The sequence below is a fragment of the Diospyros lotus genome, chromosome 6, assembly GCF_014633365.1.
Source record: "Diospyros lotus cultivar Yz01 chromosome 6, ASM1463336v1, whole genome shotgun sequence".
Classification (NCBI taxonomy): domain Eukaryota; kingdom Viridiplantae; phylum Streptophyta; class Magnoliopsida; order Ericales; family Ebenaceae; genus Diospyros; species Diospyros lotus.
In genome coordinates, this window is record NC_068343.1 from 11,751,334 (window position 1) to 11,774,951 (window position 23,618).

General features: G+C 34.8%; 1 protein-coding gene across 8 annotated transcripts; it reads right to left on the bottom strand.

Annotated features, from left to right (window-relative positions):
• Window positions 1-3,512: 3,512 nt before the first annotated feature.
• LOC127803865 (GDSL esterase/lipase At4g28780-like) lies at window positions 3,513-22,267 on the bottom strand. 8 transcript variants are annotated; one of them, XM_052340451.1, is made up of 11 exons: window positions 22,001-22,267; window positions 12,257-12,334; window positions 12,019-12,181; window positions 11,810-11,933; window positions 8,736-8,822; window positions 7,832-7,936; window positions 5,351-7,737; window positions 5,091-5,239; window positions 4,582-4,809; window positions 4,243-4,507; window positions 3,513-3,920 (listed from the first exon to the last, which is right to left on the bottom strand). In XM_052340451.1, exons 7-11 carry the CDS (start codon window positions 5,592-5,594, stop codon window positions 3,703-3,705), a joined length of 1,104 nt encoding a protein of 367 aa, XP_052196411.1. In that variant the 5' UTR covers window positions 5,595-7,737; window positions 7,832-7,936; window positions 8,736-8,822; window positions 11,810-11,933; window positions 12,019-12,181; window positions 12,257-12,334; window positions 22,001-22,267; the 3' UTR covers window positions 3,513-3,702. The 8 variants fall into 8 exon arrangements, with proteins under 8 accessions (XP_052196411.1, XP_052196407.1, XP_052196412.1 ...); XM_052340447.1 differs by having other exon boundaries at window positions 8,736-8,825; XM_052340452.1 differs by lacking the exon at window positions 8,736-8,822.
• Window positions 22,268-23,618: the final 1,351 nt, after the last annotated feature.

Here is a 23,618-nt window from a genome sequence, read left to right on the forward strand (position 1 = left end):
GTGGTTATATCTGATTCAAGATCCGTTTGTTTTTGTATAAACTAGACTTGATAATATTCATTTGGTAAATTTTTTAGAATTTTTGGATGTGTTTTGAGCCTACAGTATCCTTGTAAATTCTTGCCCAAAATCTGGAAATTTTCTGCTCTATTTTTGAATAATCTGTTCTTGCTTCGGTTTTGGGGGTATAATGCTCTGTGGTTATATCCAAATTGTGATCCATTTATTTTTTCTATAAAATAGACTTCATGGGCTTCGATTCAGTATAAGATTTGAAATTTTTGGTTATGATTTGTACCCATAACAACCTTGTTGAATTCTATGTAGAATTCTGTAAATTACTGTTACAAATTCTGCCTTGTTTCGGTTTTTGTGGAATATCTCCTTGTGATTATTTCCGATTTCAAATCCAGTTGATGTTCCAGAAACTAGACTCATTAGGCTTTGATTTGGTATATCGTTTGTGGTAATTGACCAAATATTGAGCCCAGATTGGATTTTTGAAAATATGCTTGAAATCTGAAAATTTATGAAATATGTTGTTATTCAACTCTTCCTATGTAGTCTATCATTCCTACGTTTAAAATTATGATTTTTGTATAGTTCTTCCATTGTTTTTTTTGAATTATTCTTGATAACCCTTATTGTTGGATAAAAGGGTTTTATTTTCCTTATTTCGATAAATCTTGCAATATTAATTCGTTTTCTTGTTGAACATTGCAAAAATTTAAATAGGGTTTTGTGTCACCCTACATTTCTTAAGGAATGACATTTATTCATTAGGGTCTAGTGTCATGCAAGATTTAGTGTTTCTTGCATGTATAAATTTTGATTCCTTGCGATTATTATTGGGGTAAAAATATACCGTAAATATTGATTTGGGCATTTCTATAAGTATGAGTCAATAAATGTATTAAAATTTACCCTGTGATCATAAGATAGTGCACACTTTAATTTATGTAATTGTGCATGTTAAGCATGATTTGAGATTTTTCTTAATCATTGAGGATTGACATGAAATGGGGATATGCATATGTGATGCATGATTATACTGATTTGCGCACCTATTATTTTGCGCGACGGCTAAGTCCGTGGATGAGAAAGGATATCCTATGAGCGCTTGACGCGGGTGAGGTGGCCATCAACCCAGAAGGCGTGGCTCAAATTGTTATCATTTGTTGATGTATTTTCATGATACATATATATTCATGAATGGATATATATATATATATATATATGGATATATATATATATAGGCCGTGAGAGCCTTGAGAATTATGCAGAAAAATTCCCTACTATTGGTGCATATGCATGAGCATGGGAACGAGTGCATAATATATGTAATAATCACGGCATGAGAAATTAATGTAAACCGAGAACTTATGAGTCGCGTTATACTAATATCTCCTCATAGAGTTGTTTATTCTATCTTGATTATCCCTGCCTTTGATTCTATATCTCCATGCTTTATAAATACACTTGCTGAGCCTTGTGGCTCACCTTGTTTACTCTCATGTCATTCCAGGTACAAGTAGAGCAGTGGTTGAGGGCGAGCCCAGTGGGGCTAAAGCCCAGGGTTAGAAGTGTACAGAGACCTTCCAAATTAGATGGTCTATGTTAGCATTTGTGATGAGGGCAAGTGTGAGGAAATTTTATGTTGTAAAATTTGTTAGTGCCCTTGTATTTCATTTTGTTTAGACTATGGTCTAAGATGTTGTAAACCTTTATGTTAGCTTCCGCTGAGTTTATCTAAGGATAGTATTATGGTGTTGTATGTTATTGTTCTATATCACACTTGTGATGACCTCCTTTCGGATATCCTATGCTAGCGGGACTATCCGGTAGTGGGCCACTACACTAAATGCTTAATCTTTTTCAGTTTTTGAACTTAATTTGCTAATTATGTGTGAATTTTTAGGTTAACAATTTGTAAGTTTATTTAGTCTTTTTGAAGGAATGCAAACTCTCAAAATGTTCAAAATCAGTTTCACTCAAAAACCAACCCTATTCCAAAACTGGATCCGAGCTTCGTTGGTAATTTTGTTCATATCTCAAAAGAAAATGTCGATAAATTTGGATCAGTCGTGTTCGGCAGATATCATCAGCATTGAGTATTGGCAAAATTCAAAGCTATCAGCGTGGATGAATTAGATTTTTTTTTTTTTTATTGTTTGTATGATTTATTAAGCTGTGAGAAATGAGTTGAGAGAAATGAAGACCTTTTCCAATATGTTGTTTTCATGAATCAAATATATTTATTTAAATTCTAAATATATAAAATAATTTAAATGGATGAAAAATAAAATAAAATTAACATTTACAGTAGTTAACAACGGTAGCAAAATTTATTAATTTAATAATTAAAAAATAAATTTTATATTTTTTAATATTATGTTGTTTTAATTTTTTTGATAATATAAAGTTATTTTTGCCTACTTTGCTTAAAATTCCTGGATTCGCCCTTGCCAACAACTATCCGAACAAGAAAAACAATAAGTTTGAATGATTGACTTAATTGGGATGGGGTATTTTTTATGTTATTTTATCTCTCTCGTAATGATATTAGGGCGGGTTCGACGGGAGCACGAGTGATAGCGCGTAATCTATAAAAAAAAAAAAAAAAATCAAAAACTTTAAATAGTAAGAGTAAATGGCCCAACCAAAGAGGTCATTGATGAGATTTAACATAAAAAGGCTAAAATAAAAAGATGAGAATTGGATGGGCCGGAACACAAGAGCCCGACGGCACGCACCATTCTTCCAAAGGATGCCCAATCCAATCATCCTCGATCACATGGATGCTGGGACAAAACTTATAGAGCAAATGGTAATGATAGTATTTTTATAAAATATTTCATATAAATATTAATAAAATGGCGTGACAGTGATATTTGTACAATTATGACTATCACTTTTATAAAGTTCTATTTTTAATAAATAGTTATAATTGCATGATATATGTTTATATAAAATTTCTACTTATTTCATTACTTGTGTAAATATGGTTGAAGAAAATTGACGTGGCGATGAGACTAAGCCCAAATGAAGCCCAGTTGATGGGCCTAATTATAGGGCCACAACCCAGGTTAAAGTCTAGTTCGTTTGGAGAGGGCCATCTTAAATGAGAAGTCAGTTTTCTTTCTCTAACTTCTATCCTTTGTAATTATTTCTTTCTTTTTGGCACTTTTCCTCCTCCTCCTACATTTTTCATATTTATTTATATTGACTTGAACTTCAAAGTGCAGTTTTGGAAACGCTCCTAGCTGGTCCTAACCTCGGTTTTGTAGATTAGGAAAAAAAAATATATTTAATTTAATCAAGACCGATATATTGTCCGACGCAAATTTACAAGAATATATCTGAATTTCATTTCTATAAAACCTACGCCCTCTCAATTTTTTCATGCAAGACAAATTTTCGATTTCGTTAATTTAACTGCCAAAACATTCTCCATCAATTCAAATACTGGCGGTGCATTTTTCAACATCTATCAAAAAGAAAAATAAGGAAATTGAAAGTTTTCTTATTAATCAAGATCACCCAACACTTTTCAAGTTGAAGATAAAGCCAAACTTCAGTGCTTCTAGACCAATCATTATTGCATCGGAGGTCTTTGACGATTAAATTCCTATAAAAGCAATGGCCTTAGCACAATTAATTAAGCTCAATGAGCTACAAGACAAGTTTTGAGGCTTTCGTATATTACAGAACCAGTTGACTAAAATTCACCGGCGTCACAAACGGTGGTGCTGCGCCATAGAGGGTGAGAGCCGCCAGCTGAGAGGCATGCTGGGTGGGATGATACCAGTCCCAGAACAAGTAGTCTTCCCGATTTCGGCAAAGGTTATCTGACTGTGTACACAACCCCAAATCAGTGAACGTTCCACTTGTGCAACACGGCGTTTGGACATCCTTCAGACCTGATCATCATTTGATATTGTTCACGAAATTAATTAAGTATACAAAAGTGACAAAATACATGCATGGGTTTTGCCTAAAATATAATTTAGTTAGTTAAAGACCTACAAGGCTACAACATACAGCCTAGGGGGTATCGATATATATTGGTCGAGTTGGTTCCAACTTGATGTTAACCTCGACCAAACTTGAGGTCTATCGGTCTAGAAAATCAAACACTACACACCCAAACAAACTTGATCAGAATCGATCAAATAACATTAATTCAATTCAGTTTTCAAGTCTACTGAAACCTATATTCCATACTGGTGCTAGAGTGCTTACCAAAGGGTAATGGGTTGTTGATGGCATCCATGGTGGCCTGATACGCGTTGCCAAGGGAGTATACCACTCCACTGCACTGCGAGCTGAATTCTTGCAAGATGATCTCAGTTAAATTATAAAAGGACTGAGCCAAGTCGTTCATTTCATCATAGCAACCCCCACTTCCATTGTTGTACAATTGATTGAGATATCGTTCGTAAGGGCAGCATCCTATCGCGGGAGCACTTATGATTCCAAACTTTCTGGCTCCCAGGTTGTACAGATTCTGCAAAAAGTATAATTTAATGATCATGAAGAACAAACTAGATAATTAACATTATAGGGAATTAATTTAATTACCTTCAAATGGCTGAGGTATTCATCATGGAGAGTGGATAGGAAGGCTTCATTGGACACGTTGCTGGCATTGCGTTGATACTCAAAGATGTCATTGCTGCCTACGCTAATGATGTACAAGGAGTTTGAGCTGATGAGAGCAGCTGCTTTGTCTTGTCCCAGTAACTCCGTGATGTTCGCCACCGCTGTTGAAAATTGTTGGATTTGGTCTCCTAATGAGACAACTTCTACCTGCATGTATATATATATATATATATATATGGTTCATGTTCTCAACACCATTAATGTAAATACGTACCGTAGTAAAATTTCTCTTTTGTAATCAAGATTTCATAAAGTTCAGCCGATTGAAATAGCCGTTTTGCAAAAAAGTAATACAGTAAGTACTTGCAAAGCGGTCCCGACCCCATACCCAAATTGCCCTTTTATATATTATTATAAATATAGTCAGAGAGAGTGAGAGAAGGGGGGGGGGGGGGGGGGGGGGTGTTGTGGAGGGAGGGAGAGCTTACAAATACTTTCCCAGTTGTATTGAGAATCCCGGATCCCCCTGAAGCAAAGTTGGCGCCCAGCAGCAACTTTCTCTTGAAGGTAGAATTGTGACGGAGAAGAGAGAGAAAAGGTGGTGGACTTCTCTTGTAATTTTCACTCAGTAGTCTCACTAATTAAACAGGCAAATTAACAACGGGGAGCGTGATCAAGCGTTGTCAGAGAGATCGCTAATTATTTATGCTTGGATAACAGTAGATGATGAAATAAATTAATTACTCACCGAGCAAGTCGGCAGTGTTATAGCCATTGCTGAACCTTCCGGTGGGTTCAGAGAAAGGGAAATCGATCCCATTGAAGGGCCTGTCGGCTCGAACGACACTCCCATTCAAGTAAGTGTTGGTCCCAACGTCCATCGTTGAATCTCCAAATATGAAAATAGCCGCCACATCTGCCTTCACCAGAGATAGAAGATGAAGGTGGGGAAGAAGAAGAAGAAGAAGTAGGTGGAGGCAGATTTTTGCCATTAATGTTATGTCTTAATTAGCACGTACGTACTGATCTGTGAGTTTCGGGGAATGAATTTATAGGGAGGGGTAATTAATCATTAATTAATGTTAATTACTATTAAGTCATTTTCATTAATTTTCCATAACCAGCTGGAAGGTATCCAATTGTGAAACAAAGAGCATATATATATATATGAGAATTGAACAAGCAGGTAAACGTCAATTACAAGTCACTGTTCCAACCTGCTGGAAGAGAGGGTGAATCTGAGTATTATAATTTAATTACACTGTTTACCCTAGTGATTAATGATCCAATATATATATAATAAACATATACGGGCGAGAAAATCCAGGTAGAAAACAAACACTATGGGGGGAATCGGGACAGAGAACCCTCAATTCTGAGGCAATCAATTCTTCGTTTAGAACAAAGTAATTAATTTTAATTAACATCCCTTTCAACCATGCCAACACAAACACGGGCTTAATTCTAAGTTGTAATTAATTACAATCTCTATGCCAAGTTTGCCAACCATGCCTATCCTTTAAACTATTCTCAAAATGAAGAATATTATATAATTAATTAGATCATCGATCACCCCACAGAATACAAACAATTGAATTGTTAAATTACAAATGACCAAAATTATAGCAAATCAGTACAAATCAAATGGATTCGGTTAAACTTTTTTAAAATAATTTTACTTATCACAAGATTTGAACTGGGAGCTAATTAATTAGGGTTCCACGGCCTACCTTAGAACTATTGCAAAAGACTTATCCATATATCAATAATATATCATAATTACACATCATTAATCGTATATATTTTTGTTGAGTTTTCTTTTTTTTTTTTTTTAATTTTGAATATAAGTTGAATCACCGAATCTATAGATAGTATGGTACCCACCAGATAAAAAAAAAAGATGAAAGTAAAATATAAAAAATAAATATTCACAAATTTAAGTGAAATCTAATAAGAAGATTTTAATAAGATATGTTACTAAGCAAATTCGTAATTAACTTTTAACTTAATTAACCTTCTAGTTTCTACCCTGTTACGTTAAAAAAGAAAATTTTCAAAAGAAAACGTGTATAATCCAAAGTTTTTCTTATTTTTTTGATAAATATATAATCCAAAGTTTAATAGTATAGAAGCTCCCAAGAGGTGACTAGCATCCAAGTTCACCAAGGTAATTACATAATGACGTGACCCAAGCCCAGGGCACCTCCTTTCATGTTTTTTTTATTAAAATATATATATATATAGGCCCAGGGCACCTCCTTTCATGTTTTTTTTATTAAAATATATATATATATATATATATCAAATTATCTTTAGTGAATGATAAAATTGTACACCCTTATTATAACTAACAAAAAGTATACAGGGGTGGAGGTTGCACGTGGGTAGAGAAAAGGTGGGCCCAGAAGATAGTGACGCTGCTGGATAACCCTAAGAGCCAAGTTACATTACTATGATTAGAAGTTATAGACAAGAAAAAAAAAGTGTGCCCTAAGAGCCAATTTACATTATTATGATTAGAAGTTATAGACAAGAAAAAAAAAGTGTGTGTGCATGGAATGAGGTCAGAAACACATGTTATCCTTGGTTCCTATCATATGTTGTCACCATTACCACCACAGTTGTCATCGATCTCACTTGTAGACCAAATTCAACAAGCTGTTAGCGCAGTTATACAACTATTTCACCATCGTTTGTCAGCCATAGAAGAAAGATTACATAACCATTTTTCATCTCCGTTGCCCTCAAATCATTCGGATCATTAGGAGGATCCGTCATTGCCATGAATAGATATTACATTGCAACGGAGATGAAAAAGAGTTATGCAATTTTTCTTCTATGGCTGACAAGCGATGGTGAAATGATTGTATAACTACGCTAACAGCTTGTTGAATTTGGGTTATAAGTGAGATCAATGACGACTGTGGAGGCGGTGACGATGGTGACAAAATATGATAGAAACCAGGGATAACATGTGCTTTTGACCCATCTCATACACGATCATTCTTTTTCCAACCATAATAATGTCTCATCAAAAGCTGGCTGCGAGAGCTGTCCAACAGCGTCACTATCTTTTGTCGAGCCAACTGCTGATGATTGTGATGATGCATCATGTTGGTGTGTTTGGTAGTCAACCTGCAAGTATATATATACATGGAATAAGTTGTACTATTAAAAAGGCCAATTAAGCATAATAAAATATAAGACACAAGTATTGTTGTATATTTACATAAATTTCCTCGGATTTATTGTCAACGAATCTTGATTTATCTTTTCTTTGGTGCATCGCAATGAATAACTTAGTCTGTGTAGGTGGACAACCAAATAGCTTAGACTGCAAGGGAAAAAAATAAAGTGTTCATGCAATCATACTTAAATAATTATGTATAATAAAAATATCAAATATTATTAGTCTATTCCTATGCTTGGACATGGAGATGGAACCACAAATATGCTTACTATCTCCAACATTTGAGAACCGATTTTTCTTGGTCTTTTTTGATTTGTTTTTAAATTATGGAGTATTCTAATACTCCTTGAGTGCTTCAAATACAACATAACACATCCAAGATGGTTTTTTTGTCAAGTCCCTCTTCACACGGAACAAAAGGTCGGACAAACGATCAGAGGCCGTCTTTTCAAAATTTATCCTTATTTGATATTCCAATTCACTCTCCCAAAACCAATTCTTCTATAATGTTAATATAAAAAGCAAAGCAAAACAAAATCAAAAGTTAAATTAATCTTTCCTAATTCAAACTCCTACAATTTGCAAATGTAAATTGCCAAATTATTGATTTTTTCTATTGCAAACGTGTGTGATGAATAATAAAGTTATTCTGGATTAATCAAACCTTAAATATTAGATTCCAAGAATGCCCATCAACAAAATTCTAAATGTCAATCCTATAAATTGCTATTTTCCAAAAAAACTAATTAAAATGCACTTTATCTGAAATCAAGATCAATGATCTTCAAGGTTTAGTTTTTCAACAACTTAAAGCAAGTTATAAACAAGTTACTGAGTTACATTGATCTTATCATATGCGCAGCGGAAATTAAAATTTAATTTGGAGGTATCCCGTTTTTCAGAAATTATGGTTTAATAAAACGAAGGCATAAACGAAAAATACCTCTTTGATGAAATCTTATTTCACCGTTAGATTTCCCGCCGTATAATCCTCCAAGTGTAGGATGCCGAGTCGGTCCACCCGAAATCACTTCTATTCAAGAATATCAAAGAGAGAAGATAAGTAGAAGAAATTTTTCACAAAAATTTCTAACTTACCTCTTAGATTCAAGAACACTTCTCCAAAATTCTCTCTACATTCAAGTGAATCAAGAAGACACTTATAGAGAAAATAAGAGTTTGGAGCTATTTATAGTTCCAATTAAAAACTATTCTTCATTAAATGGGTTGGGCTTCTCAAGCCCATTCCATTTAATGCAATTGGACCAAGCCCAATCCAATGGAATTTATTTGAATCCAATAGTGCCATTGGGCCAAGCCTAATGTACTAGCAAAAGGCCCAACCCAATCTATGATTAAATAATTACATTCATAATATAATTATTTAATTATTCTTATTTATCCAATAAATAAATGCACTATAATTAGTAATTATAAAATTACTAATTTATTTATTTTCTCTTTGAAAGTAATTTCTTTTTGGGTGGGACTTTCTGGGTCCACAAATAAATTGGCAACAAGAATAATCAACAATTAATTCTCGTAAATCATGAGTGACATCTAGCAATATATCATGATTACCCAATTTATTGTGAAGCGGGTATTGTGAACCTTTTACTACGTTACCATACAATACGGTCCTTCTATCATCCTATATCCCGACAAGATATGAGATCATGGTCAGTAGGTCGAATCTCTTAATCTTGTCATATGACCAAATCCAAAATCAATCTTGACAAATTATGACACAACCCGTATGGAACAAATTCCATCGTCATATTACCTCGGTCAAGGATTTATCGTCAAGTGATTACTGGATCGCATAGGATATCTTCCTCATAAATCTCGAGGTGATAGATTCCATGTCTAATGCACACATACCTCATGTATCACTGAATCAGGCACATAGATACGTATGATTATCCTTGATTAGAACAACCACATGATATCGTTGATATCCTAATCCACCAATACACAGATATCCATGTCATCTCAGGTCTAAGGACTAGTTGTAAAATCGCAGCTAACATTAAATCATTGACCCGTGAGAAATAACCCATGTGATTTAATGTTAACAGTTCCGTTCAGTGAACTCGTTCTTGTAACGAGCACCCACTTATCTTCCTTCTATAGCTCATACAGAATGGCACGAGACTCACCAACCTTATCTTTCAGTATCTCATACTGAAACAAGGAGGAAGACAATGTGCTGGCCTTTACGAGTTGCTATCATCCATGATAGGAATTCTATGGCCAGGAACATGTTTATAGTATAACAAATTGTGGATTATCCATAACTCGTATTCTTAACACTTAAGAATGGTATCCACTTCTTATTATACTAATGGATATATGTTTTATAATTTAAACCATATTGCAATTTAAATAAAAACATAAACTTGCCATTTAAATAATATTTAAAGAATTACAAGATCGAGTCCCTTTGTGTCACTGGAACTGGTCTTTAGGGCTCATATCTAACAGTTACTTTATTTATTTATATGCTAATAGTATTCTCGAGAGCTATGTTGGAAAAGTTACTTCTTAAAAATTGAAGTGTTGAGTAAGGAATAAATCTCTCTAACAGGTTCTTTAGTTGTGATTTGGTGAGCATGGCAATATGCATATTTCTTAAATAATTCTCTAACTTGATTGAGCATATTATTAACACTAGGCATGAAAATTTTCCTCTATGTTTGTTTCATTAAGAAAAGAAATGAAACTTAACATGTTGTTTAATAACTCTAATTTATTTTTAATTTTTTGCATATTTTACTCTTCTCCTACATTTCTTGCCTTGTGTTGTTAGAGGTGGGAAGAAAAAAATAAAATGAAAAATGTGAAAATACTTTTTTCTTATGTTCATTGTTTTTCCCAAAAGTTTTTGAAATTTTTGAAAATAAAAACAATCTATAAACATTATTTTTGTTTTCGAAATAATGAAAACGAAAACAAATTACTGAAAACAATCTACAATTAGTTTGGATTGAGTAATAGAAATTTGGATTCAAGACAATCTTAACATAATACATGTAAGGAAAGATATAGATAAGTGGTCACATAAGATACTAGATTGGTTGAAGTATTTTAGTTTTGATCTTCTCCCAATCCTCACAAAGTAGAGAGTCTTAGGCATTAGGAACACATGCGATTTTGGTTTTGACTTTCTCTCTCCCTTTTAAAAAATTGCTTTTGTAAACAACCCCTTTAGACTAATTTGCTTAATTTTTATGATTTTTCTGTTTGATGTCCTTAATATCTCATTTTTATTTCTTTAGATCACGGACTTGCTTGTTAATATTACCAAGCATGCCCTAAAGCCTATACACTGATTGTTGACTAAAGAAGAAAAACAAAAGCTATTAAAGAAGTTCAATTTAGAAGAGAAGTTTTCTACTGAACTAAATATTGTTGTCGACACCTGAGAAATGTTTTACACTATCTAAGGAATTCTTAATTTATTTTGTGATGTCTATATGTATATAGATAGGTGCTTTCAGTATAAGACTAAAATAGATGGTTGAATATTTAATTTCAGTACAATTTACAACAAATTCCAAATAAAACCTATATAATTGGATGTTGCTCGTGCTTGTTGTTAGCTGAAAAGTTATATGTGTACACACCTATGTTTGATGTGTTCATTTTAATTTTTTATTTTTTGATCCAAATCTGTCTATAAAAAGTTTAGGAGTGTATTTAAATGTTGCTATGTATTCAGCTTTCATGAGATGCACAGAATTACAACACAATCTGACATTACTGTAATTAAATTACATATTTCATTTTAGAAAGTTTCTTTGTAATAATACTTTGTGTGTAACATAATAGAGAATAGATAATAAAAAACACTATTGGTAGAGCTCATATTTTACATATGTTTAGTGCTTAAATGCTAAACTACTAGGGCATAAATATATTAAAAAATTATCCACTGAGTTAAAACATGTCAAAAGCAAAAACAAGTATGGCTTCTAAAACTTTAAATAGTATAGATATACTAAAGTAACACATTACCTTAAACTCGCCAAACCACATATCCCTGGCAACAGGATCTGTTTTTTTCCAACTTGGGGATGGCTTCTCAAACTTACTTTGGATTATTCGTGTTATATCTCGTTTGCACCAAATGTTATCAAATCTGTTGAAACACACATTAATTTGTGAAAACATCTACTAAAACTTTGTGCAAATAAAAATTGATTAATAAAATCAAGAATTCTTACGAGGAACATAAGGGACTTATCATGGTACGGTTTTAAGGGGTAGCAGTGGGCGTTGATAAACCCTCAACCTCAGCAGGCGTGGAAGAAGGACCATCAATGTAGGACTGGGTGTATGTGGGCTAAGGGAATCAAATCTCACATCAGAAGGAGATGAATGTCCCCTCTACAAAAATAAATAATTGTGAGGGATTCAACATGCAAAGTGATGAATAGGATAAAGATGGGGTGTAGAGTGTACCAATGTGGTCCTCGCTAGCACTCTCTCTAAACTGACGACGTCACATACCTTGACCATATGGTGTTCTTTGTGACATATCTTGTCATATAAGGCAAACAACAGTTAGTAGGCATGTGATGACAACTTTTAAATACTTTCACAATAAAATATAATTCATCAGTTAGTTTAATATTTTATTTTCATGATTCATCAGTTTCCAGGATTTGCAAGTATATGTTAGCTTAATCTTGTACTATCTCTTGGTTTAAATCTTATTTAACAGTTCCACTCTTCCATTTAACTAGTTTGAACATCAATTCCATTCTTCCATATCACTCTTTTGTTGCATGATGAAAGTCTACTTGGTAAAGATAGCCCAGCCACTTGAAGTTCCTATCTTTTTTCCATATAAATATGATTAAAGAAATTGTTAGTGTGCATATCAATTCTACCCAATGACACACCTCGCACCTCCACGTCATGATTTGTGAATAACCATCAAAAGCGACTCCATGTGCAGCCTCTTGAGGTGGCATATGGACAATAATGCACACCTCTATGGTCTCATCCTCTAGGAATCAAGTTTAAATAGGTAATAATAGAGCTAAAGGTGCCTTTACTATAATGTTGGTGGAGGACTTCACAGCAGCCTCTAAAGACACATAAGAAGCATCTTAAAACCAGTTCTAAGGCCCTAGCAATGATTTGAGATGTTTCTAAAGAAGACCCCTCCTAGAAGCTTTGTTAAATTTCAATTTTTTATGTTTTATACATTGGGCAATTTTGTTATTCGGCATAATGGTTCCTAAAGTCTTTCGTTAACTCTATTTATAGTGTTTAGGTTTTATTTATGGTATTTCCTTAGAGTATTGCTATCAGTTTTATTAGTTTCCTAATGGGAAAAGAATTTTCATATGCTAATTGGAATGGCATAACTAGAACCCTACAAACGCCATTTTAATCTCTCTTTTTTTAATTAGTGAATGGAACAATTATTGCAGTTTTCTCTAAGCATTGTATGCTTTATTGAAGTGCATGATGCAATTTTAACCCTCAATGTGATGTCTATGGAAACCTATGTGAGATGCTTAGAAAATATTTCTCACTTTTTCCTACTTTCACTTTTATATTCTTATTTTCGTAAACCCTACTTCCAGACCTTATTTCAGACCCCAAATTTCATCCTTTCAGCCATATTTTACCTCTAAATTGCTTATCAACCCATTACATAACCCTAGCCTTTTCAACAGTTTTCTGTAGCCTTCTAACACTAAGTAAGCCTCCAACCAGTTAGTATTCTCAGAAAACCAGACTCGTCCTACATCAAATGTAGGACCGGTCTGGCATGCTTCTTACCACCTCAGTTATCAGCTAATTTCTACCAACAGAGTCCCATATCAAAAGAAGAGGCCACGTGTCTTTAGAGAGATAGAGACGAGGCCCTTGGGAAAAACTTAGACCCTCTCTTTGTTGCCACTACCCTCTCCCTTTTCATCTCTGGCAATCCCATCCCAACTCAATGCCTAATGTCATATCCTGCAAGGACACTACTAACCTGATAACCTTCTAAATATCCAGAAAAGCATGCTAGCTAGGAACTCTAGCTTGTGATACTTCAAGAGAAAAGCTGGCATTAGACTAAATAATGTTTATTTCTTGTGATAACTAAATCTGATTTCCTAATGCATGAATGTTTCCAAGTAAGTGATGGGTTACAAAGAGCACAACATGGACTGCAATCCATGTACAGACATAATGGAAACATACATGTCCATATTTCATAGAAAACAACATATTTTTTACATATCAAAGACATTATTAATTCCAAAGTTACCTTGATGCCTAACTAAGCCAAAAGGCGTTCAATTAAGCTAATTGCAATTACAGTTCTGTTTTGAATTTATTGACATCCTTAGATGCTAAGGCTTTAAAAGATGCATTTCTATCATTTCTTGCATGCTAATGTTTGTGTTTGTAAACGAGGTCAAGACATATTGAGTTCAACAACTTAGTATTGCCCTCTCCATCAGGCCATTCCAGCCTCAGAAATTACCATAGTTACCCTGGAAATCGATTTTACTTCATTATTTTCTTGATGGGTCAGTGATGTGTTGTAGAATTAATTTATTGTCATTCATGTTCACATAGAATTAAACGTTCTCATGTATATTAAAAATGTAAAGGACTTGGTCATTCAGGTATTCAGTATATATTATAACATTTCTACAAATTCATGTAGCATCCTAGCCTCAATGAGAGCAATATAAGCGATCAATCTATGTAGGTGAACAAGTAGTTGGGTTTTTTGTTTTGAATGCTAATAGATTCACATATTAAACAGACACACCAATGTGGAGGAATGGACCACCTGACAAGCCAATTTTGTGCAATGCATGTGGATCAAGGTGGAGGATATGGGGGAATCTAACATACTATGTACCCAAACATGCAAATGCTGCCATGATTAATTGTATTAAGAACGCTCAAAGAAGTCAACAAGGTAACTCACTTCTGTCCATTCAAGACTAAAGATCGAAAGCCAAAAGTTAGAGACAATATCAGTGTTCTAAAACGCGTTAGGTGCTAGGCGTTAGTCGGGCGTCAGGCTGGGGCCTAGTGCCTAGGGCGCCTAGGCGGGCTTAGAAAAACTGTTAATTTTTTTTATATTTTTCAATTTTATGATGTAACTTAATGTTATTTTTAATTAAATCATAGTTAAAAGTGACATGAAAAAATATATATCTAATATATATATATTAGATATATATCTAACGTATAAATAAAAATATATATATTTAATATATATAAATAGAAAAATATATATATAACTACATATAAATAGAAATAGAAAAATATATATATCTAACCTATAAACAAAAAAAATTAAATAACATAATAAACCCTATATTAACCCTAACAGCGCGCGCGCGAGAGAGAGAGAGAGATCCAACAGCGCCAGTGCGCGCGAGCGAGAAAGATGGGGGGTCGGAAGCAGAAGTAAAGATGGAGCTTGACAACAACAGCGGTGGCGTTAACGCAACGAGGACGCGGAGCAAGGATGGAGCTTTACGGTGCAGAGGTAGTGAGGAGGTCGCGATGGAGCTCGAGACAGCGAGGAGGTACCAGCGGCGTTGAGGCAGCGGCGGGCCTTGGGGTGAGAGAAGTATGAGAGGGCGACGGTTGAGAGGAGTAAGAGAGGCTTCGAAATCGACGAAAGATAAAATTTAAACACAAAAATTAGGCATCCTAGGCAGCTAGGCATGGCTTGGGCTGCCTAGGCTCCGTCGCTGCCCGATTAATCGGGCCGGCTCCTAGAGGGGCAGCCTAGGCCATATTCGTGGCGGCCAGGGGCCGCCTAGAGCCTCACCGGCGCCTAGGCCGATTTTTAGAACACTGGACAATATTGCAAGTTCTTCAGCTCGCCTGAAGGATGACGCAAGCAAACTTTCTAATCTATAAAAGGATCATACCGATTGTGATAGCAACTTTTAAATACTTTTGAAATAAAATATGATTTATCATATAGAACAATGGTTTATGTTATATTCATGAACTCGTGTTTCAAATTGTGCTTTTGAACTAATAGATTAAATGTAAGGATAAGATTCCAATTGTTCACTATCACCTATGTAGCTATTCCATGTCGTCTGACTACTCATCTTCATACTCCTCTTCGTCCTCATCTTCGACTTCTTCAACGTGTAGCTCCTCATCAGCTGCAACAAGGTTTTAATCAAATGAGTACTCATCCACCCATTCAAATTCACCAACTTCATCTCTAAGGGTGTCGAGTTGTTCATCTCCAACTGCAGTCGACTGCATTGGCATTTCCTCATCTGCCTGATATGCATCTCTTGGTCTCTCAATAGTTGGGACATGAACTGTGCTCCTAGCCTTAGCTCGAATGACCACCCACCAGTCTACCAAATTTCGTTGTCAAGATAGATACAGAGCATAATAAACCTGATGCGCTTGAGAGGCAAGTATAAAAGGATCATACCAATTGTACCTTCTGTTAGCTCAGACCTCAACTATTCCATATTGATCATGTATTCGAGTCCCACGTCTAGGGGTCGGGTCGAACCATATGCAATTAAATAGCACCACTTGTTTGATTGGTAATCCCGAGTATTCCAATTGGATTACCTCTTGAAGTATACCATAATAGTCATCTTCAGGTTGCCCATATACTGACCCTCTAATGCAAACTTCGTTGTTTCTTGTTGGCTTGCCTTGACTCCATGAATCTGTGTGAAACTTATACCCATTGATGATGTACATAGGCCATGTGCGCACCATTCTCAAGGTCCCCCATGACATGTCACGTATTTGTTAATCACTAATCTCATTAGTTGGATCATGCACCTGTGCATATGAAATACATGGCATATATTTGTCACGATAATAAGTTCAGTAATTTAAGATATACTTACGTGTTCCTTAAACCATTTCAGAAAATCAACCTATATCCTCTTATCTACATCAATTTCAGCCATGTGTGGTGCATCCGCTTTAATAGAATCCACAAATAAACTACGTTTATATAGGCCATGTTAATCATATATGCAAATGAGAAACCTAAAGTTGGTAATACCGAGGATATGAGTGATTACTTAATGTATGGTTGGACCTCATCATAGTTTAGAAGAATATATAATGTGGCACAGTCTATTTCTCGATCATCCAATAATCAATCTTTGTATACACCTGATGGTCGACCAGAATGATTGAAGATGGAAAAAGTTGAATGATCTGGCGATAGGTCAACACCATAATCATTTCGTGGACCTCGTATGATTCTTGATTGTACATCAGGTCCAAAATAATGCGAACAAAAAGTGGAGGTTTCTTCTATGATGTATGCCTCGCAAATGGAGCCCTCCACATGTGCCTTATTTTTAACTTTACGCTTCAATGTGTGCAAAAACCTATGGGGTAAACAAAAATATATTAACTCAAGTTTCTAAGTCACATAACAAAGGATATTGTGTAATGTTTCCATTCTAATTACCTCTCAAATGGATACATCCAACAATAGTGCACTGGGCCGCCAACACGTGCCTCATAAGCTAGATGTATAAGCAAGTGCTCCATTGAGTTAAAGAACCTTGTGGGAAAATTTGCTCCAATTTGCAAATGGTTACCTTAATATTTTCCTCTATTATTTCTAGCTTATCGACCCTAAGATTTGAAGAACACAATTCCCTAAAAAATTGACTCAACTCTGCTAGAGACTTCCATATAGGGTCTGGGAGTGCTCTTAGTGCAATTGGGAGGAGGCGTTCCATGAAAACATGACAATCATGGTTTTTCATGCCATACAACTTTGCTTCTTGCATGTCTACACAACAAACCAAATCAAATGCATATCTATTAGGAAGTTTTAATTGACGTACCTATTCGTACAGTACTCTCCTTTGTTCCACATTGAGAGCATACCGAGCCTTTGGCTTTAAGTACTTGCCATTACCTTATGCTACTAACTCAAGTTCCCTACGTCAATAATACTCTTTTATGTCCATCCTAGCCTTAATGTTGTCCTTTGTCTTGCCCTTGACATCCATCACAATGTTAAAAACATTATCAAATATGTTTTTCTCAATATGCATTACATCCAAATTGTGGTGAATGAGATTTGTTTTCCAATATGGCTACTCCTAAAAAATACTTTTCCTTGTCCAATTGTAGTATGTCCCGTAGCCTTGCGTGCGAATTGGACCTGTTTCAGTTATATCTGGCAACGCCCAAACTCGACCCCATATGCCATCACCGCTCAACCGTGGTGGAGGCCCACCCTTCTCAATCTTATTCTTAACAAATGCATCTCGGTTCCTTTAAAATGGGTGATTCATGGGCAAAAACATTCGATGACAATCAAAAAATGATGTCTTCCAACCATGCTTCAGCGTGAATGCTTTTGAATTCTCCATGCAATACGGGCATGCTAATTTACCCGCAGTCATCCAACCTGATAGCATACCAGAGGCTGGGAAGTCGTTAATAGTCCACATCAGTGCAACCCTCATTTGAAAGTTTTGTTTTAGTGAAATATCGTATGTTGGCAGGCCAATATCCCATAACATTTTCAACTCGTCTATGAGAGGTTGTAGGAACACATCTATTTTGGATTTCGGATTGTGAGGACCAGGGATGATTATTGTAAGAAACAAATACTCATGTCACATGCACATCCATGAAGGAAGATTATAAGGAGTGACAATCACGGGCCAACATGAATAGGTTTTCCTAGATTGACCATACGATGTGAGGCCATCAGCACACAGCCCAAGCCTGACATTGCGTGGTTCACAAGCAAAATTAGGATGTACATTATCGAAATCAGGATGTACATTATCGAAATGCTTCCATGCTTCTCCATTAGATGGGTGGGACAACACACTTGCCTCTCGTGAGTTTTCATAGTGCCATCTCATCTCCCCAGCTATTGTCTTCAACGCGTAAAGCCTTTGGAGCCTAGGTGTTATAGGTAAATACCACATCCGTTTAATGGGAACATCCTTTCGCCTCCCAGGTCCTACCTTACGGCTTGTATATCATGGGGCATGACAAAACTTGCATTCTGTTGCATTAGTATCATCCTTAAAATAAAGCAACATATTAACACAGCAATAGATCTTTTGGAACCCAAGGCCCAGTTTAGAAACCATCTTCTTTGTCTTGTAAAAGTCCTTGGGCATCCAGTTGTCTTCAGGCATCAACTCATTTATTAGTTGCACCCAAGCATTATAGCATTGCTCAGGTAAGTTGAAATCAGCCTTAATGCTAAGCATCCTCACCGCTGTAGAAAATTCGGTGTGAGTAATGCAACCATCATATATAGGTGTTCTTGCATTATCCAACATTTCATAGAAGTCTTGCGCATCTACATTGGGCTCTTCTTCTTCATTCTCCAATGTATAGGCTCTAACAGAAGGACCTGCACCATTCATCACCATTGCATCATATGCATTTGGATTATCCTCGTAAACCCCTTGTGCTTCATTATAAGCACCAGCATTCGTTCGGACCTGGGATTCCATGGGAGGCTCCTCTTCCCCATGGCATGTCCAGTAATAGTAATGGGCCGTGAATCCCTTCTGATAAAGATGCAACTGCACATCATCCACATTTAGAAATTTTCTACATCGACACTTAACACATGGACACCTTAAGGTCTCATCGTCCCATGTGAACTGTGGCCGAGCACATACATAATGTATGAAACTCTCAACTCCACATATGAACTCATTTGTTATCCCTCGACAATTAGGTGCCACTCTGTCATACATCCATACTCGTTGCTCACGTACATCCATGATCTGCAATAGATTCGCATCAATTCTTAGCACACATCAAAACTCTCAACCCCTATGGCTAATATATATAATAGCCCCTTAGCCACATATATACAAGGATAATTACAACAGTTTTTTTATTTGAGTTTTTTTAATTTTTTTCTACCAAACCACTCATTATAACTCCTCTTTAAAATTTGAAGGTTGGGACCTATCCCATCCAAAAATGAGTTGTGATATGATCATTAGCGGGCGCATTTACTCACGGTACGAAATTTTGGCAGCATCTCAACGCAGTTCTCCAGATGTACGATAAGGATTATGTGTCGATTCGTACAAGTTACACTCAATTTGAGTCAATCGCATGAATCAAAACATATTCCTATATACAACCAAAGAACAACATAAGATGCTACCGAATTTTTGTATCAGGCATGAGTAAATTAATACGTATTCGTCGGGCACACAACACGATATCAAATTTTCAGACTGTCCAACTAGACAATTCAGTGACCTCCTCACTCCATCGAGGAAGTCACTGAAAGGGAATCTAAGGCTAACTTCTAGCAAATCTAACTAAATTGCTGAAAATTATTTAATTAATTATATTCTTTATTTAATATTATTTCCTTTTAAAGTCCAGTAGAGTCTCCCCTCTAACCGGACTACACCTCCTGTAAGATTGTTTAAAATCACAACAAAATTCATTTTATAGAGAATTACCAACATGTTCATAATGATAGATCATTCGCACAAATAACAATTGAAAATGCAAGATCAATTATTTTTTTGGCAAATAAGACAATGATTAGATTGAAATAAATTTGATTTTGTTAGAGATATTAAATAGGTGAATAAATTTGATTTTGGTAGACAAGATCAATTATATTTTTAGTGGTGATTTGATAATTTCTTAAACCATAATTAAAAGCAAGTGAAAAACCAAATTAATAGCTAGCAAAGCAAGTGACCACTGGCAAGAACAATGATTCTGGAACACAAATTAATAGCTAGCAAGTGAAAAACCCCAAGCAATTCCAGAAAATTAAAAGGAAATGAAAAGAGCAATTATGCTTAACAAAGATGTTTTCAACAGAAAGCGAATCATAGAAACATATTAAGATGTTTAGTGGTTGTAATGCATGTGCAACAGAAGAATAAGCATGAGACAAACATTTACCCAAATATAAGTAATCCAGAAACCGCATAAAACAATGAAAGCAATCCAAAGTAGCCCAACCTTAACAAAGATGTTTCACAAAGTTGGGCCTCCAATAGGAAAGGCAAGATGGTAGGATAATCGTAACTACAAAATTATATAAGATTATATAATTGTGTAGTTATATAATCACAAGAGTCATATGACTTTATAAAAAAGAAAGAATAAATTAATGGCTTCTACAATAAAATTAAAAATATTAAACACTTGAAAGTAAGTTATAAAACTATATTTCTCTCTTAAGACAAGACCCCACAAAGAAAAATTAATCATGAGTTTTAATACCCATCACCAACAGCCCTCATCTCCTGTTGATTGCTCCTATCATGACATTATATTTCTCTATGTATTTCTTTTTGTTCTTTTTAATTGCAGTTTATTATTCATCATTGGTGGTTCGGTTCATTACACTCACTCATAATAAAATGACCTTTTTTTTTTTAAATTTGATGCCTAAATTAATGTCTTATAATTTATATTATTTGTCCAAAAATCATTCGACTCTCCTTCGACACTTCATTCAAAAACATTTTTAAACTAATAAAAATGAGCCTGGATTTAGGGGTAAATAATCTAAACTAAGAACAATGTAGGGGAGTATCAGCATTAATTGAAATCATCACATTCCATATATGTCTGAGAAGGAAGAAAAACAAGGACAAATATTTGTTTAATTTCGTGTAAATTACAAACAATTGAGTATTGATGGCCACACCACAATGTTACAAACTTGATTTTAAATCTAAATCAAAATCTTATATATATATATATATATATATAAGATTCTATGATGGTAGGATATTGGTAAAGGATTCTATGTCTGCCACTTCAACATGTACTGACTTGAGTATTTTAAATGTGTGAGTGATGCGTACCAACCATCCTTATATATATTTTTTTATATTCAATTATTTCCATCAAAACGGAATTTTAACATATGTCAACGTTTTTGTATCACCAAACTGCTAATCTCTATCTAATCTAATAATAATAATAATATGGTGGGTTTGGTAGTGTTCCATCACCATCTCTGTTCTCTCCTTAATTTGTTTCACCAAATTAATTTTAGATTTGTGAGAGAGAGAGAGAGTCCAGTGAGAATGGATCACTCTTTTACCATTTCTGCGGCCGCTGGACCATGAGTAAGATATACAAAATAAGATAGTAGTCCAACACAATCAACTGTTTCCTTCATTGGCTTCATCCGAACGCATATTGTTAGCCAAAAAATGTGAGAGAAATGAGGCATACCTTTGTGTGCACCCACACACACGCACAGGAACTATCAATAGCCCACTCTCCTCCTACTTCCCACTAATGGTAGCAGCGACTGGAGGTGGAAGAACCAGACCTTGAGGCAGCGGCGATGATGACTGGAGGTGGATCAGGAAGCGACGACGACGACCGGAGGCGGGAGACGAAGGCGGCGACGACGACTGGAGGCAAAGGCGGAGACCTCGGGCGTGAGTTCAAAGAGAGAGAGAGAGAGGGGGGGAGCCGGAGTGAGTTAGGGATTTGAGGGACAGAGGGAGTGGGAGAGGGAAAGAAGGATTTGGGGATTTGGAATTTTTTTTAAAATAATTAATTATTAATTAAATTTTAATAATTTTTTTTAAGTGCTGTGTCACACAACTTGGTTTATAAAATATTAAAAAATTATAATTTTTATAAAAAATCATAAAAATTTATTATTAGATATATTTTTAATAATAAATTATACAAAAGTGGCTTTTTGCTTTCTCATCTGTGTATGTACTTTTCTATTATTAGATATACTTTTTCAATAATAATCTTTATTATCATTTCTTGAATATCAAATATTACTTTAATTCATTTTTATATTTATGTATATATTTACCATTTATATTTATTTACATAATATTAAATAGAAAGGATAATGATAACATCAAAATTAGTTATCTAAATTGATTGTCGAGTTAATAAAAAAATAAAAATAAAATGTCAAATAAATTATTATGTAAATAAATAAAAAATAAATTATCAAATATTTTATTATATTTTAAGTTTAGGAGTTCAAATAGTCATAATACTTGAAAAGTAATCAAATAAATATTTAACCTTGAATCAAATTAGTCAATATACTTTATAATAGTTCGATAATAAACTATTTTACTTTTAGAATTAGGAATATAATTTTGAATTAGTATCTAAATTATGACTTAAATTTGATAGTGTGTTGCAAGCACCATTATTTCTATGAAAATGCTCATGTTTTGAGTTTCAACACCATTCATTCTCCTACCAACATACTCACCAAAACAAAAAAGGACAAAATAATTAAATAAACAAAACATAAGCCCTCAAACTTTTAAAGAGATGGCTTGCACGATCAATGAAAGTTTAGAAAAACGAAGTGAAACACTGTCAGTTGCCATCGACCGTTTTCGACGATCAGAGACAAGCACCCGACACCCTTGCCCCCATCAACTAACATACCCAAAAATTAACAAAATCTAACAGTCGAATATTTGTAAATCTATGTTTAAACTTTCGGCCAAACACCCAAATCCCATATATACATACATACATCATGGATATATACTAAAAAAAATGTGCTGATGAAACTGAAAGACTTGTCTACTTGTACATTGAGTTCACTTTCATAGTTAAAACGTTGTTGGATTGACGATCGAATGGTTGGATATATGGCATAAATCGGTGATTTAGAAAGGTGTTTTTGAGAGAAAACTAAGAGAGAGAGAGAGCAAAATTGGTGGGGGAACTTTCTACTCCTACCATCGACCCATCCTATTTATATCTAGCCTGATCAGCACGGGTCGACCTTTCCTTTTAGTAGGCGGATCCGACCCGGTCCGCCTACATTCTCTTTCTTTTTTTAAATATAGAT

Coding starts and splice junctions, on each gene's coding strand:
- LOC127803865 (XM_052340450.1), bottom strand. CDS start 5,594: ATGGCAAAAATCTGCCTCCACCTACTTCTTCTTCTTCTTCTTCCCCAC. Junction 4,508..4,581: donor AATACCTCAGCCATTTGAAG/GTAATTAAATTA, acceptor TACTTTTTGCAG/AATCTGTACAACCTGGGAGC. Junction 3,921..4,242: donor CAACAACCCATTACCCTTTG/GTAAGCACTCTA, acceptor AATGATGATCAG/GTCTGAAGGATGTCCAAACG.